The sequence below is a fragment of the Furipterus horrens genome, unplaced genomic scaffold (assembly GCF_987537825.1).
Source record: "Furipterus horrens unplaced genomic scaffold, mFurHor1.1.pri manual_scaffold_3, whole genome shotgun sequence".
Lineage (NCBI taxonomy): Eukaryota > Metazoa > Chordata > Mammalia > Chiroptera > Furipteridae > Furipterus > Furipterus horrens.
The window spans coordinates 5,598,271-5,615,296 of NW_028327173.1; the positions used below are offsets into that span (position 1 = coordinate 5,598,271).

Here is a 17,026-nt window from a genome sequence, read left to right on the forward strand (position 1 = left end):
AGTGTTAGTAACGGGGGAAACGACCAGTGATCCTCATTCATAAATTAAGCCTGAAATAGTTTGGTAACAATCAGTAGTAAAGGAAAATCAGGTTTATTTTTTTCTTTTTATCAGAAGTTGTGAAGATAAATGTTGTCAGTATTACGGGTGTTTTTTTTTTTTTCTTCTCTAGAATGTACAGAGCCTTTTATCTTTAAAACAAGAAGTTAGCAGCACTAAAACCGAAAGACTTTAATCAAGCTTACTATAAATAAGAAGTCACAAAGGACATCCTGGCTTTGCCACGTAAGGGCATTTAAAATCCCAGCTAAGTTGTGACAGGCACTAACATTCACACATGCCTGTTTGCTGCTGGGCAGTTCTCACCCAGCATGCCCCACGCAGGAATTCCTAAAATGGCCATCCTGCACGATGCGCCATGGCTCCGTCCCCCAGCCGGGCCGAGACGGGCTGTGACTGGGTCCACAGGACCCTTGGGTTTGTTCTCTGTGGCACAGGACAGAACGGCCGGGTAAGCTCCGCTAAGACACACGCCTGCCTGGGTGCTGCCTTTGGAGGCAGGAAGTGGGGTCCAGGGCCTGGCTGTGTAGAACGGGGCGCAGGCACCTCCGATGCCCACCAGAGGTGAGAGCCTCCGCTTCACGTACTTCCCACGGTCTCGAAGCACAGCCTCGTTGTGACTCACGGTCTGACCCTGGCCCCCTGCCATCGTTTTCTCTTCAGGAGGCACCTCAGAGATGACATCACACTGTCTGGAACAGAGAGAACCCCAGAGAATGAGGTGTCTTATTCAAGAATTTTATTAGATGTCAGTGCTCAAAGCCTTTATTGACAGCTTAATCACAAAACAAACGGGGACCTTAAAAACGTGAGAAGCGCGCCGGTGGGTCAGCCCAGCAGCCTCGGCTCGGGTCTGGGCCCTGATTGTGGCCTGAGGGCGCTGTCCTCCCAGCCAGGCCCGGGCTCCTGACGAGCCCGCTGTGTCCGCCCCAGCCCACTGTGGACGTGCCATTAGTGAATGTAAGAGAAAAGGGTCTTTTTAGAAACACTGTTTCTCCTTTTGTCCTTTTGTGTGGACTTTAACTGGAGCAGAACTCCCAAATAATAAAGTCATAGCTTTAAGTTAAAAATACAAGCTTGTTATGGGATCCGATACTGATTAAAATTTTGTGGAAGTTTTACCAGTTGGTAAAGCAAAAAGACCACACAGAGCTGTTTATAGGATAATGTTATGGTTTATGAAAGTCATTTTATGAGAGAAACAGGATTAAAGTTAAAATTTTAATGACAATAGAATAATTTACCTTTTGCAATTTATGTTTCGTACCTACACCACTCTAAATAAAGGATGTATAACTGCATAAGAAAAGAAAAACTTAGTCATGCAGTTGTAGTCAGATCTGAATCTGCAGATTACAGAAGGAAAATGTTAAATAAAACTAGCAAGGGTACTGCAGCTCCTGACATTGTTACCAATGTCAACAGATCAGCTTCTTGAAGGCGGGAAGGGGTGCAAAGCCTGGCACCCAGTAGTTTTTCTCTGTGTCTGCTGAACGAATGAAAAGTTAGACTCTCAGATCATAGAAACGAGGGTCAGTCTTCTCCCTCCTTAGCTTTGTGGGGTTTGAGTCAGAGCAGCACTGAAAATAATGATCTAGAAGTAGATGAAGCTATCAAAACTTAACTTTGATTTCTGCTCCTGGAAAACAATAATTGATGCATCCAAAGTATCGTGTGAGCTGCTGAAAGGTTCCAATGCTAGAAATTTCTCTCATACTCTGCTGCCTCCCTACCTAGCGGCGCCCAGACCCTGCTCAGCTCTGAGTATATGGGCCCTGTCAGGCCCCACTGGGTAAGGCATGCGGAGACCCTCTCCAGGAGAGCCGGTGGTGGTGAAATGGTCCCTTCTTGTGCTCGCTGTGGATCAGCAGCTTTGCACCTTGAACGAGCTGCTTGGCTGGCTCGGCCTTGTGTCCCAGCACCAAGGAAGCTGCTAATGCCCCAGCATGATAGCATAGTTCTGGGTATCTTCAAGGACAGAGCTTCCTCTCCGAGTAACAGAAACTAGAACAATGAACTTCATAGGGGAGCAAATGTTAATTACTGTTGTGACCTCCATTGAGAAAGAAGAAAATGCTATTGTTCACTCTGTCCCATGCCTTTTGCATCATTTGCTGTGACAACGTGAGTCTGGGAAGCGGGTAAAGCCGGTGTTTTGTGTGTCTGTCTGAGGCTGGTCTTCTGCGTGTGTGGTGCCCCTCCGGCCCCCGCGCTGTGTGATTTGACGACACGCACAATCTTGCGGCGAGTCCTCAGCTGGCAGCTCCGGCAGCTCCGCTCAGTGGAACGGGCGGCACGTGGAGAGGTGGTTTCGTTGCTGTTCTCCTGTTCAGTTGACAGCTGGGAACAGCGAACCTTGTAGGTGAGAGGAATGGGGCCCCTCCACCACCTGAAGACACAACTAGTAGCCTGCAACCCCCGAAGAGGGCCGTCACCCGACCACACTGACACCTTCATCTGAGATTCCCAACCTCCCGAACTTAGTATTCCCAAGTGTCAAGGACAGTGTCAGGAAAGCCTAGGCCAGTCTCCTTAGCCAAGGACATTAAGACAAGGGACATTGTAGGTAACATACAGGAACATGCTAGGCTGGGTCTGCATTTTGTGCACTTGTATTGTTAACTGTTTGAGGGTATATAATGTTTCTAACAAAATAATCAAGTCCCATTGTGGAAACTCAAAAAAAAAAAAAATAAAAAGGTTTCCATGGTGATCAGGGTAGAGAGACTGGACCAAAGGGATGCTTTAGGCTCCTCTCCTTGCATCAAAGTCTGCTCGCTCTTCTGCCACGTGAGGATCTCCCCACTGGGTAGAAGAAAGCACCCCAATGCGAGGCTGCTGTCTTCCCCCCAACCTCCAGGTCCCTTCTCTGGGAGCCAAGAAGTCACTGTATTCTGAAAGAGGCTCCTTTAACTCTTTGTTTCTGGGTGCTGTTCTCCTAGCTGTTCCCAAAGGCCCCACGACATCCACCCCACGGCGGGGATGGATGGATAATCCATCTCTGAGATCTGCACCTCGATTCCCAGTGGTGCTGTTTGAACCCCACCATCCCAGCGCTTACCAAGCACTCGGTGCGCGCTGGGCACATGCTAATGTGGGCCTAGTTTCATGAACTGGGCAAGGGAGGTGACTGGTGTCAATGGCAGGTCAGGCTTGAATGAGCAGTACGTCTCAGCCTGTGCCCTTAAACCCCGCACACCTTACACGATGTATTACTGTACAAATAATATCTTAGCCAGCTCCTGAAATCTTCGTCCACCCTAAGTGGATGAATGCAAGTAAATAAACTCTCAACAGTGTGACAGTCTGACGGTGACGGCGGAGGGGTTCTGTCCGCACGGAAGGGCTCAGCTGAACTTGCCCGATGTAAGCAGTGCCTTGGAACTAGGACAGCGAACGCCCAGAGGGAGCAGGCGGTGTGAGCCATAGTCCACGAGCAGAAGAAAGAGAGAAAAGATGCCTAGATGCCCGCGCTAGTCCCATAACGCCCGCACACAGGAGTGCTGCCTGGGAGGTGGCCAGAGAAGCGGCTTTCTGCCTGCGAGGTGGGTTTTCAGTGCCAGGCGTGCCAGGCAGGTGCATATGGGTGGAGCCCCTTGACTCTGTGTCCCTTGCTCTAAAACAACACAGTGACCTTTGAGGCCCCTTCCACCTCTGAAATGCTGTCGACCTGTTGGAGGGTTAGCACTCACGCTGGGCTCCGCCTGTCCCTTCCCTGCTGCGTGACCAGGAGGCACGTCTGGCAACACTATGCCAAGTGCTGAGGGGAGTCACACTTAAAGAGAAGCCTCCCCCGCGCAATTGCCTGCGGGTGGGGGTGGGGGGGACCGCTGCAATGTGAGCATCAACAAGGGGCTTTCCAGAACCTCTTCTGAAGGCCTCCTAAGCATGAGCGCCCGGGGGCCCACAGGACAGGAAGCTAGGACCGAGGCCGCTCCAGGGGCAGCTCCTCAAGTAACGCTGTCCAGACCAATGCGTAACGGGACAGAAAGTGACATTTTCGAACCAGGAAAATACAGAACGTAGAACTAGTGCTCACAGTAGGATAGACCCCTCTGAAGCCGTCACCCAGCTTCAGCTGTAACGTTCTGACCACCTTGCGTCATCTGCTTCCTCCACTGTTTTTGTTTGGCTGGAAGCTTGGAAAGCGAAGCCCAGGTGTGTGATTTCATTTACAAATACTGCAGGGTGAGGAATGCTTGAGTCTCGTTTCTATGTTAAAACAATTGTACTAAAGACGAACAGGAGGAACTGAGAAGCACAGGAGAGTCGAGGAGGAGAGGAGGCTGTTCTGTTTTGTTTTCGGGGTTTATTTTGGTTTTTCTTGGTATAATTGACATATAACATATTAGTTTCAGGTGTACAACAGATCATTTGTTACTTGTCTATTGCATAATGGTCACCACAATAAGTCTAGTTAACATCCGTCATCTTACATAATTAGAAAATTTCTGTGTATGCATGAGAAAAAAGAAGGTGGTTTTCTTTTTTTTGTTTGTTTGTTTCATTATCTGGGCCCTGGCCAGGTGGCTCAGTTGGAGCATCATTCTATACACCAAAAGGTTGCAGGTTCAATTCCCAGTCAGGGTACATACCTAGGTTTTGGGTTCAATGCCCGGTCGGGGCATGTATGGGAGGCAACCATTCGATGTTTCTCTCTCATATGGATGTTTCTCTCTCCCTCTCTGTCTCCCTCTCTCCCTCTCTCTCCCTCTTCCTCTCTCTCCCTTTAAAATCAATAAACATATCCTCGGGTGAGTATTAAAGAAAAATTATTTGGCCCTGTTCAATCTGCCTCGGGATCCCGGGAGAAACAGCTTCGTGGGAAGTCAGTGAGATTTTGGTGGCCTTGCGCGCGTTTTCCCCTCTGCGACACAGTACAGAAGAGCGAGGCTGAGGGGCCCAGTGGCCTTTGTCCCAGCTCATGGAAGCATAGTCCTGACTTATCTTCTCCAAGGCAGATTTTTGGGGCCCAACGTTTTTCTCAATGAACAGGCTGTATAATAGTGCAGCTAAAAGTGTCACTGTCACCAAGCAAACCTGTGTTTCCAGCCACACTATTCTCGTTGAAAGGACAGTACTCATGAATTATAAGTATTTTACTTACCATTTGTTAAATGCCTTCAGCAAGTTGCACGTGCTCAGAAGTGAACCATAATTAGCATGTCTTGTGCCCTCACACAGGCTGGAAAAGACAAGTAAGTTGCTGAAGGGGACAAGAGGACCTTGATTTTACTGTCTACATCAGGATGTTTTCTGCTGCAAGTAGCAGGAAGCTCAGCTCCAAGTGTTTTAAACAATAAGGGCATTTTAACCAGAAGTAGAGACAGAGGGCAGGCAGGATTCAGGGCTCACAGGGTCAGTGAGTCAGCAGCATCGCCTCCCTACTCTGCAGGTCACAGAGTCCTACATTGGTGCCCCTGAGTCATAGGATGGTCCCCAGTAGCGAGCCTTCCTTGTTCACGTTCAGGAGTGGAGAAAGGCGCTGTGGAAATCGAGCATCTTTCTCAGCAGCCCCATCAAACCTCTCGTGTTGTTGGCGGATTCACATTCATTTAAACCTGGTCGTCCATAAAATCAGTCCTTGGCAAAGGGGACAGGATTTCTGGGACTTCCCAAGCCTTAAACTAATCCAGCTCTCACCCCTGGAACTGGGCTGGGCCCCGTGATGGCATTGTGTCCCTGCGTTGGGGAGGGAGGTGCGGACAGTGTGACGTCACCACAGTGTCCACACGATCCTTTGCTGGACCAGGGTCAGGCTCCATCAAGTGACAGAAGAGAGGTTCCCCTACAAGTGGCCCTCATCAATTCTCATCCATTACTGTCTAGTAGGAGCAGGGTCTATCCGGTTTAAGACCTCATGGCTGTCACGTTATGGTTTATTTCGCTGGTATCAAATGGAAGGAAAGAAGAGGCTTGAATTGGGCCCAAGTTCTCCCTCCTTTTCTTTTCAGAGAAAATTTTGCTCTTGTCTAGAAGAAAGATCTTATAGCTGTAAAGTAGAAAATTACTCCTTATCCCCTGGGCAAGTCCAATTTATGCTACTTCAGCTGAATTCAACCCTACTGGTACTCGGTGACCCCTGCCCAGATGGGCACAAATACTAAAATTATTATTATTTCTATTAGAACAACCAGCACACATGTTAAAACCATTATTAGTTATTTCTGTAACTTCCATTTTCAGGCCAAGATTTAGAACAATAAGATTTTAAAGATAGGAAGTAAATATGACTTCTCCATATCCTGTTCGCCTGGGATTTAAATAGGCTTCGTGCTCCAGAAATTTGGTCAGAGTTCAGAGTTCTGTGCCCTTTAAGGGCAAACTGCAGCTAAGTCCAGGATTTGAAAACAGCCTCTCAGTCCACCGAAGGAGTCAATGTCTTATACTTAGAAGAATCAACATTCTCATTCTGGGCAAGGCAAGGCAAGGCAATGCCGCTCTGTTTCCTCAATGAAAATATCATTTCTCCTTTAGAAAACGTAGTAGTCCTGGCCAGTGTGGCTTCATTGGTTAGGCGTCATCTCGCAAAGAGAAGGGTCACCGGTTTGATTCCCAGTCAGGGCACATGCCTGGGTTGCAAGTTCCGTCCTCAGTTGGGGCACGTTCAAGAGGCAACTATTTTTATGTTTCTCTTGTCACATTGATGTTTCTCTGCCTCTCTCTCCCTCCCTTCCCCTCTCTCCAAAATAAGTCAATAAATAAAAATTGAAAATAAAAGTCATAGCCATTCATTCAACAAACATTCAAGCACTGGGGTAGGCCCTGGGGCTGCTGTGGTGGCGAACAAGATGAACATGGTCTCCACCCTTGAAATTTTCATGAGAAAGGTAGTCAACAAACCAAAACAATAAAAAATAAAAAGTAATTATGGATTATGGTAATTATGAAGGTAATAAGCGGAGATATGATAGAGTAAATGTATATTGGAAATATATCAAAGGCTGTTCCAAAAAGTTGACGTTTAGAGATTTTTGAAGAGATCCAAGGATTTTTCTGTCCAAGTTTTAACCTGAAAAATAAGATGAAGAAAGCAACATGTAGAGAACCAAAATAGCACCTTCATTTCTGATAAAGTCTAGGTTAGAAGTCACGCCTTAGTGTGAGGGTCAGAAGCGGGCGAGGTGCCCGTGACAGACGGTGTTTGCAAAGGTGGCTATTCTAAGATCTCTCATCCCACCTGCTGTCCCTACAATGTGACATTGAGAGACGGGGTCCACGTCCCCTGCCTTTGAATCAGAGCAGGTCTGTGACTCTGGTAGAAGTGACGTTACATGACTTCTGAGACTAGGTCAGAAAAGACGGCACAGCATCTTCCAGAACCCAGCCAGCCGCCCAGGCTGCGAGGAGCCCAGTGGTCCAGGCTGAGGCCCACGTGCCCCCTGCCCACGAGCCTGGCCTGGCACCCAGCTAAGAGACAGCGCCAGTGTACCAACCGGGAGATTGAACCGTTTGGGAAGCGACTTCTCCAGCCCTCCCAACTGGAGTCAAGTTCCCCCAGCTGATGCTGTGTGAAGCTGGGATGAGCTGGCTCCTGTGAGCCCTGCCCACGTTGCAGACTTGGGAGCAAACTCATGGTTTTTGTTATTTTTTATTCACTACATTGGGGGGACAATAATAACTTATACATACACTTATTCCCCTAGTCTAGACTTTGGAGCAGCCTCCCGGAGGGAAAGTTTGGGTGTGTAAAACAGACACACTCTCAAGTCCTTGTTAAAAGGGGAAAAGAAAAGAAAAGAAATACCCTGTGTTTAGTATTTTTGATAGATTCACTGCCTGGCTGATAAAAATGGATCAATGGCAAGCAACCCATTCAGGTTTTCCTGGAATGTCCGCAGCTTCAGCGGTGGGAGTTCCACCTCCTGGGCACTCCTTCTGCCTTAGGTCAGCCAGGGGGGCGGTCATGCTGGTGGCCCTCAGCCAGGTCGCTCGTTCCACCTCCGTGAGGAGGAGGGAAGCCTTTGGAAAGAGGCCAGGGTGTCCAGGGAACGCTCCTCTCTGTGGAGAGCATTATTAGAAAAGACTGTACCCCTTAATAGTAACTTTGGAACTGGATGCCAAAGGAGCCAACCATGCAAAACCCAGGAGAAAAATATCCCAGGAAGAGGGACCACCATCTGCAGACCCTGGAAAAGGACAGGGTTTGACCTCTCCACAGAACCACGATCACACAAAACTGGAGGTCCTGAGTCAGAACACACTGCTCTCGGTGAAGTGCCCAGAAGCCAGGTATCCAGGAAGGCCTTTAAGAAGCATGGCAGAAGGCACATTTCCATTTAAGAAAAATGGGCCGTGGCCGGGGCGGCTCGGTTGGTTGGGCATCATCCTACAAACCGAAAGGTCGCTGGCTTGATGCCCGGGTCGGGCACCCGCCTGCATTGCAGGTTCAGTTTCCGGTTGGGCACGTACAAAAGGCAGCCAATCCATGCTTCTCTCCCTCTCTTTCTTCCTCCCTTCCCCTTTTTCGAAAATAAATAAATAAATATCATGCCCTGACTGGTGTGGCTCAGTTTGATGTTGTCCTGCAAAGCAAAAGGTCACCGGTTTAATTACCAATCAGGGGACACGCCTGGGTTGCTGGTTCAGTCCCCAGCTGGGGCGCTTGTGAGAGGCAACCAGTCGATGTTTCTCTCTTGCACTGACGTTCCTCTCCCTCTCTCTCTACCTCCCTTCCCCTCTCTCTAAAAATAAATATATAAAATCTTTAAAAAGATAAAAAGAAAAATGGAGCAACACTGAAGGATTTCAAGCAGGGAAGTGATAAGATCTGAATTGCATTTCTCAAAAACTTGCCCCAGCTGCAGGATGGAGAATGGTTTGGTGGGATCAGAGCCGAAGCAGCAAGTCCAGGGAGGAGGCAAGCCATGGTAGGGGAGGCTTGGGTGAGGATGGTAGAACCAACAAGTCTTGCCGATGGACTGGAAACAGGTGAGCAGAGAAGGGAGCAATCCATCGTATGCACTGGGCTTTTGGCTTGAGCAGCCAGGTAACTAGTGGTGTAATTGACAGAGACGACGGAAGCTGGAGAATACTTTTGTTTCATGCTTTCTGTCTTGGATGTGTTGAGCTTGAGATGCCTTTACGACATCCAGGTGGCGACATCAAGTCGGCAGTAAGAGCCAGCACGTGAGTGAGTTCGGGAGTCAGGCAGCTTGGGTTTGAATCCAGACTCTTCCACCAATTATATGACCTTCGGCAAATTACTCAACCTTCTCTTTGTCTCAGTCAAATGGAGATAATAAAATAACTATTGCAGAAGCAGGGTTTTGTGCCAAATGATAATACATATAGTAATTAGTCAATGAATGTTGGCTGTTAATATATTTGAGTCTAGAGCTTGTGAGAGGGTCAGAAATGAGCACATATATCTTGCAGGCGGCCTCTATATTGATAAATGGTGTTTGTGGCTCATGTTTCAGGTTAGCCCACATTCCCAGCCTCCTTCTCTTGCCTTTTCCTCTACTGTCCAGACTAAGTCTAGATACTAGAGTCCCCACACTCTCTTGCAGCTGGAAGTGGCATAGGTCCCAGCTTTGGCCAATGAGTGTAAGAAAAACCTGAAGTGATAACTGCAGGTGGGTGGTGCATCCCCTCCTGATTCCCACTTTGAATGAGATGTCCTGGCTGCAAACCCAGCGGCCAGCTCATGACAGTGAGGGGAGGAGCAGGACATCGATGTAAGGCCACAGACTTAGAGGGACACCACTTCTGTGTGGTGGAGTTGCCAAATCATGGCCGGCAACCACTTGGCCCAGGACTGACTGCTTGACAGTTAAGAAAAACAACCCTATATTTATTGATACCACCAGAGTTGGGTTATTAATATATTATTTGCAGCGGACACAGCAATTAATGCCCTGAGTTTGAAGGCGATCCCTTGGTCCTTAACCTGTAGGCAGAGAAAAAGTGTGCCCCCCCCCCCCCCCCCACAGCCTGGGTACCTCACAGCCCCGAGGAGAACAAGGAGCTTCCCAGGACCGTAGGGAGGGAAGCCAGGGGGCACTGGGCGTCTTGGAGCCAGAGTGTCGGGTGCTTCCCCGCTGCCCCGCCCCTCGAGGTCCCGCCCGGGTCCCGCCTCCCAGGCCCGGCACTTAGGGCCGAGCGCGCGCGCGGCCCCCCAGCCCCTGTGCCGCCCCGGCCCAGCCATGCCCGCCGACCTCAGCGGCACCTGGAACCTGCTCACCAGCGACAACTTCGAGGGCTACATGCTGGCCCTAGGTAGGCGGAGGGGCCGCGGGCGGTCGCGCCCCTCTCGGGGTCGGGGCCACGGCCTGTCAAGTCAGTTTCCCGGGGCGGCGGGCTCCGCGCCTCTCCTTCCCGCGTCCACTCGTCCTCGCGCGTCCGTCTGCTTGTCCCCTAGTCTGTCCTGCGCGCCCCGCGCCCCCGGTCCGTCCGCTCATTCCCCGGTTTCCTTGTTCCCCTGTCCTGCCGTCTGTCCTGTCCCCGGGCCCTCCCGTCGGTCTACCACCCCCGGTCTGTCTGCCTGTCCGTCTGTCCACCTGTCCTTGCTTCAACCCCACGCCCGCCCGCTCCCCTCCCTTCCCGTCTCTCTTCCCGCCCGGCGACCGAGACTCTTGTCCCAGCGTGGACGTCTAGCCAGGCGGCGGTGCAGGTGGCGCGGGACACCTCGCAGCGAGACTCGGGGACACGATGGCGCCGGCCGAGGCCCCTGCCCAGGCGACCCTCGCCCCGGCCGTAGCCACCTGTGACGCGGGGCTCAGGGCAGCCGGCCCGGGATCCCTCGAGCCCAGGGGCGCCTCCGCGGAGCTCCCCGGCCCGCGGCACCAGCGTCACCCGGAGCTTCTTCCGAACGCAGAGTGGGGAGCTCCGGCCGCGGCCAGGAACCGAGCTCCCCGCTGCACCCCAGGTGCTTCCGGGGGCCCGCTGGATTCCGAATCATATTTGAAACCTTTAGTTTTCTGACTCCACTTCTTCGCTTGAGGACCTCAGGGGTGTCAAGAAACCCAGGCCCCTGAGAGGCCGCTTCCCCCTCCTCGCTCCGCGCTTCGGGGACGCAACTCCAGTCCGGAGCGGGGTCGGTCGGTGCCTGGAAGGGTCGCATCCGTCTCCCCCTGCCTGGCTGCCCCGAGCGCTTAGTGGGTGGAAGGACCACTGAGTCAGGCAGGCGTGTGTCGGGGCGGCGGGGGTCTGCCCAGGGTCCTTGCCTCCCTGAGGGGCTGGAGAATGTTCTCCGCCCTAACAGCAGAAGGCCTCCCTTCCTAACCCACCCCCAGCTTCCCGCCCGGAGTCTCATTCTTGAGATTGGGCAGATCTGACCACCTACTTTGCACCCAGTGCTTTAGACTAAATGACACCAGTCGGTGGCACTTTGGAGAGATGCGCCAGAGCTGCTGGGAGAATTGGGGCCTGGGGGGGGGGGGGGGACACGGGACTCTGGCTCCCTCTTCTTTGATCTGATACAGGGCCTCGATTTCTCCATCTGTAAGTTAAGACAGGAGTTTCATTTTTTACTGTGGTAAAATATGTATAACATAAAATTGGTCATTTTAACCATTTGAAATGTTCCGTTCTGTGGCCTGGGTGTGTTTTTAAGATCCGTGAGCCGGTGGTAGGGTTCCCCTCCCCTCCCTTTCTCACACTAAGCAGGGAAGTCTGGAACTTCTCAAGTGAAATCTGATTTATATTGACGGAAAACCTTGTAGGGGAGAAAAGCACTCTTTCCCCTCTACCCATCTGGTTCATTGGCCAGGCCCCTGATTAAATTAGACTAACAAAGGACTGATGAACAAGAGAAGACAGACAGACAGACAGACGTACACACACATCCTGCGTACACGCAGCGATGGGAACCTCAGAGGAGTGGTAGAACTTGAGCTTACATAGCATCTCAGCAAAGCGTAATAATTTTGAAGAGAAGTGACGACAAAAGGACTTTTTGTTTCCAGGGTGGCGGGTAACAGGAAAGTAAATATATGGGAAACCTAATGGAAAATAAGGGCTAGTCAAGTTGATCACGTAGATTCTTCTGGTGCGGCTTGCAGGCTGAAAAGAGCCTAGAGTTGTCTCCTGACTTTTGCCCGTCCTGGTACAGACGGGAAGGGGACCGTGGGAGAGAGACTAGTCCATGACATGGCCAATGTCTGTCCTGCAAGCTGGAGCAGGCCAGAAAGAGGTAACTTTCTTAGAGACTGTCTGGTCGTAACTGATGTCCGTTCTGCCATAAATCAGCACGCCCCCCACGCCTCCTGCTATGTGCTGGTTCCTGGAACAGGTTGTGATCCTGACCTAGTCAGGGACGTGGTGTAATTTCCCGTACCTGGAAGCATTTACGTACTAGTACTTGTGACTGTCCCCACCTTTACCCTGTATAATATTTGGGCACTGGCCAAGCGGCAAGGGGATCCAGTTCATCTTATGGCTACCTAAGACGCCTTTGTCTGTAAGTTCCTCTTAATAAACTCGATTAATTACCAGACAGGAGTGGCCAACCTCTTTTTTCCATCTCTGCTGCCCTCTGCTTACAGAGGTGGATTCACTATGTCAAGGTGCCATGTTTTAAGGTACTGTGTCCTGAACCCGCCGGGTACAGAGTTTCTGTTTGGCATAATGAAATAACTCTGGAAATGAATGATGTTGATGGTTGCGTAACATTGTGTCGGTACGAAGCCACTGAATTGTAGACTTAAAAATGGGCAAAATGGTAAAATTTGTGTATTTTACCACAATAAAAGATTACTTATAAAAAGGATTGGAAGGAGACTTTGGTAGAAAAAGTCCTATATTTTATTTTAAGAAATGAAAGCTCCGTTAAATTCAGTAGTCTGAATTGAGCACATTTTGTGCGTTAGCGTTCTCTCCTGTCTGAGTCATGTCTTATGACTTTACACAGTAAACTAAAACGTGTTTTTTTAAACACACAGGTTTATATTTCAGGGGAATAAAGATGGCTCCTGTAATAAAAACCAGGAAGCCCTTATCTTGTTCACTGGATGGAAGGAAGATACAACCAGGTGATCTATCTCTTTTAGCTGAAAACAGAGCTTGAGGTCTTTGTCCCAGTTAAATATTTAAGTTAACAAAGTGCTTACTGAATTATTCAATGTCTTACATGCAGATTCTTTTTAAAATCAGCACATGGCATTTAGAGGGATTTATGGCAGAGAACTCAAGTAATCAAAGTGCTCTTAGGTTCAAGAAGATTGTTTTCAATTTCCCTTTGATGGGAGCAGATTCTCTTCTTAAAGGGAGATTTAGATTATTCTGTTTCACCTTCATTCTTGGTTATAAATTCCTGAAGGACAGAGAGCGAGCATATACATCCTTTAGCCACATAATGTGCTCAAAGCTAATAAATGAGAAATGGGATTCAAATCCATTTTCTATACCAAAACCCTGATCTTCTCAGCATTCCGTGGTTTTGTGTGTGACTTTTTTAAAGCTTATTCAAGATTCCTAAATGATTGCAGTAGTTTTGGAGTTTTTTTTTTTTTTAATGGTTGTTCAGAAACTGTTCAAATTCTGTCTTTATTTGAAGTGTACATACATAAAGCAGAAAAAGGCAGAGTTGCCGTGATTGAGGTTGGGTGGGGGCCTGAGCCCTGTCCCCGTGGCTTCTTTGTCGCCTTGTCAGCCTCTGACGGGGATTCCCAGAATGGCTCCTGCCATGTCCCGCTTCAAATCCATCACCTGTGACACACAGCGAGCCTAATGAGTCTTCTCTGAAAGCTGCTGAAGCTTTTTAAATCAGCCTCTGGGTGGAGGTTTGCCAGGATATCTTTTCCTACAGATCCAATCGCGCTGACAGATGACATTGGCATTGTAAAAGAAATACTAGCAGTCAAATGCAATGATTTTGAGGATAGCTGCCAAGTTCTTTGCTTTTGCATCTCAGATGAAAGTTGAGATTTTTTCTTTTTTTTTTTTTTTAAAGATATTGACTTTGCCACCCGTAAGATAGCCAAGTTGCTGAAGCCACAGAAAGTGATTGAGCAAAATGGAGATTCTTTTACCATCCACACGTACAGCAGCCTAAGGAACTACCTTGTTCAATTTAAAGTCGGAGAAGAATTTGATGAGGATAACAAAGGATTGGATAACAGAAAGTGCAAGGTAAAAATTAACGTAATAACGTAAGCTCTTCATCTGGCAAGTTAATTGGCGTTCTACTTAGTAGTCATCAAGGGTCCTGCCAGAACAAACCAACGTTTCTCTCCTCTGTCATGCAGAGCTTGGTCACCTGGGACAATGACAGACTCACCTGTGTCCAGAAGGGGGAAAAGAAGAACAGAGGCTGGACCCATTGGATTGAAGGCGACAAGCTCCACCTGGTACTTGCCACGTTGTTCTTAGTTTCAGTGAGGTGATAGAATATTGAAGAAAATGCTGAACAGGAAACCACGACCAGCAATCCTATTATTCCAACCCTTTCTACTGGGTGTGTTACCGTCCAGTCTCAGGCAGAATATTCTGCCTTCTCGTTTAATATAAAAAATATTGAAGTCATTATAGATTCATGGAATATATAATAAGGTAGCAAGCTGGCTGCATAATATTCCATTGGGTTAATGAACTCTTATTTTAGTGAAACATTTTCTTAAAAGTGTCTGGGAGTATTGTATCTCAGGGTGTTTTCTGCTGTTGCTTAAATTTGGGCACGTGGAGCTTTTTGTCTCCATGCTCTTATTCCCTTGGGAAGAATTCAGGGAGGGGGTCACTGTGGTCTGAGGCCACACATCACTGCCCCCTGCTACTTGTTTGCTTTACTCATTTCCAATGTCCCATGCCCCCACCGGCTCTTCATGAACATGCAGGTTATAGCTCAACCTAATGAGTTCTTTCTAAATATAAGCTTGAAGGTATAATATTGTACCTCAAGGCTTAATTATAGCTTTTCAATGAGAATTTCTTCCTGCCATGTATGTTATGATGGCTTACATTTTTCAAGTGATGATTTTGTGTCCAATTACAGTGATAAGTGCTTTGAGTGGTGGATTATGTCACTCAGTCTTCAAGACAGTCCTGTGAAAGGGTTACTATTTTTCCCCGTTTACAGATCAAGGGATTGAGATTTAGAAATTCCCCAAGACCACACAGGTAAGAGTCAAATCTAGGTCTGACAAGAATGTGTGCTTTCAACTCTATGCCTTTTTTACCGTAACGTATGTATGAAAGCTAGGTGAAATTCATAAAAACAAAATTAGAGCACTGCCTGGTTGGAGTGGCTCAGTGGACTGAGCGCCAGCCTGCGAGCCAGAGGGTCGCCAGTTTGAATCCCAGTTGGGGCACATGCCTGGGTTGCAAGTCAGGTCCCTGATTGGGGGTGCGTGAGAGTCAACCACACATTGATGTTTCTCTACCTCTCCTTCTCTCTCCCTTCCCCTCTCTCTAACAAAAAAAAAAAAAAGAAAGAAAAAAAATTAGAGCACTAATCTTAAAGTTGGGAATGGTCTTTGAGGGTCTAAGGGAGTCTTTGCTTACAAAGGCACCAAAGACATTTTGGTTCTAGCTTGACAAACCTCACATTATTCTGACAATAAAAACAAAGTAGGAAACTCGCCATCACAAAAACATAATATGGCATCGCAAAGAAAATACGAATATGTTTGAGAATTCAGGTTAGTTGGCGGTAAGAAGTAATGATCAAATTGCATGCATCTTCCTTGGGCATATCCAGGAACTCTGCTCTGAGGATACTCACAGAACAATTCTTACATTCTGTGCTAGCATAAAAATAAATATTTGGTCTTTGTACCTGTTTTCTAAAACTCTTGGAATCTCCAAAGTAACAAGAGTGTCTTCTGTATGCTAATGAGATGACTGGGGAATGGGGTGTGCTCGCAGGGTTGGAATCTTCAGCCTGGCTCCCAACCTCGTGGAGAGGAGAGAGGCTGGAGATGGAGTTATTCACCAGTAAGCTAATGATGCAATCAATTGTGCCTATGCAATGAGATCTCCATAAAACCCCCTAAATGAAGGGGTTCGGAGAGCTTTCCAGTTGGTGGAAACACTGGCATGCTGGGAGGGTGGTGCTCCCAGAGAGGGCATAGGGGCTCCACATACCACGCCCACCCTGTCGCCCGCCGTCCCACACCTTCCGCTATGCATCTGTTCCCCTGGACTTTCCTGAGCTGTGGCCTTTATAAAACACCCGTGCATGTAAGTGAAGAGTGTTCCTGAGTTCTGTGAGCCATGCTAGCAAATTATTGAACTTGAGGAGGGAGTCATGGGAACCCCCAATTTATAACTGGTTCATCAGAAGCATAGGTGGCTGGGACTTGGAACTGATGTCTGAGGTGGGGGCAGTGAACACCTACCCTGGAGGCTCCGCACTGACTCTGGGTTGTTAGCGTCAGAGTTGAGGTGACCTACTGGACACCCATTGGCGTCAGAGTTGGGGAAGGGGGTTGGAAAAGAAAGCACATATTTGGTGTCAGGAAGAAAAAAACCCACACATTTGGTGTCAGAGTGTTGGGAATAATAACAGACCACATGCCAGGTCATCTTCTTCTTCCCTTCCTCCTGATCCCTAGGAAATGTTCTGTGAGGGCCAGGTGTGCAAGCAGACATTCCAGAGAGCCTGAGCTGGATCCAGCAGCAGAGCCACGTGGGGCTGCAGCTTCATGCCAGATGATGTTCCGGAATGAATAGGTGTTAATCTGTCCTGACTTGGTGACGGGGCCCTGTGGTCAGAGAGACGTCATACAGCCTGTACCAGAAACCTTTGGGAAAACTACTCCGCTTCAATAAACATGTCCAACGACTCTGACTTTTCCTTCTCGATGTTAGCATGTCCCCTGCTTTTAAGAAATATTTGGTCTATGATGGCCACACCAGCGAATAAGGTGTAATTCCTGCCTTCAAGGTCTGGTGAGGACAGTGGATGAAATGAGCCTTCTGAACAGTGGACTTAAGGACAGGCAGCTATGGGAGGGGCAAGCCTGGCTTTGGGGGATGGACAAGCGGTGGCAGGGGTCTGGGGTCACGGAGGTGGTCTTTAAGCCAA

General features: G+C 48.7%; 1 protein-coding gene across 1 annotated transcript; it reads left to right on the forward strand.

The window, feature by feature from the left end:
* Positions 1-10,158: 10,158 nt before the first annotated feature.
* Positions 10,159-16,784, forward strand: RBP7 (retinol binding protein 7). The gene is made up of 4 exons (XM_090268564.1): positions 10,159-10,281; positions 13,955-14,133; positions 14,250-14,351; positions 16,554-16,784. Exons 1-4 carry the CDS (start codon positions 10,209-10,211, stop codon positions 16,602-16,604), a joined length of 405 nt encoding a protein of 134 aa, XP_090124690.1. The 5' UTR covers positions 10,159-10,208; the 3' UTR covers positions 16,605-16,784.
* The last annotated feature ends 242 nt before the right edge of the window (positions 16,785-17,026 follow it).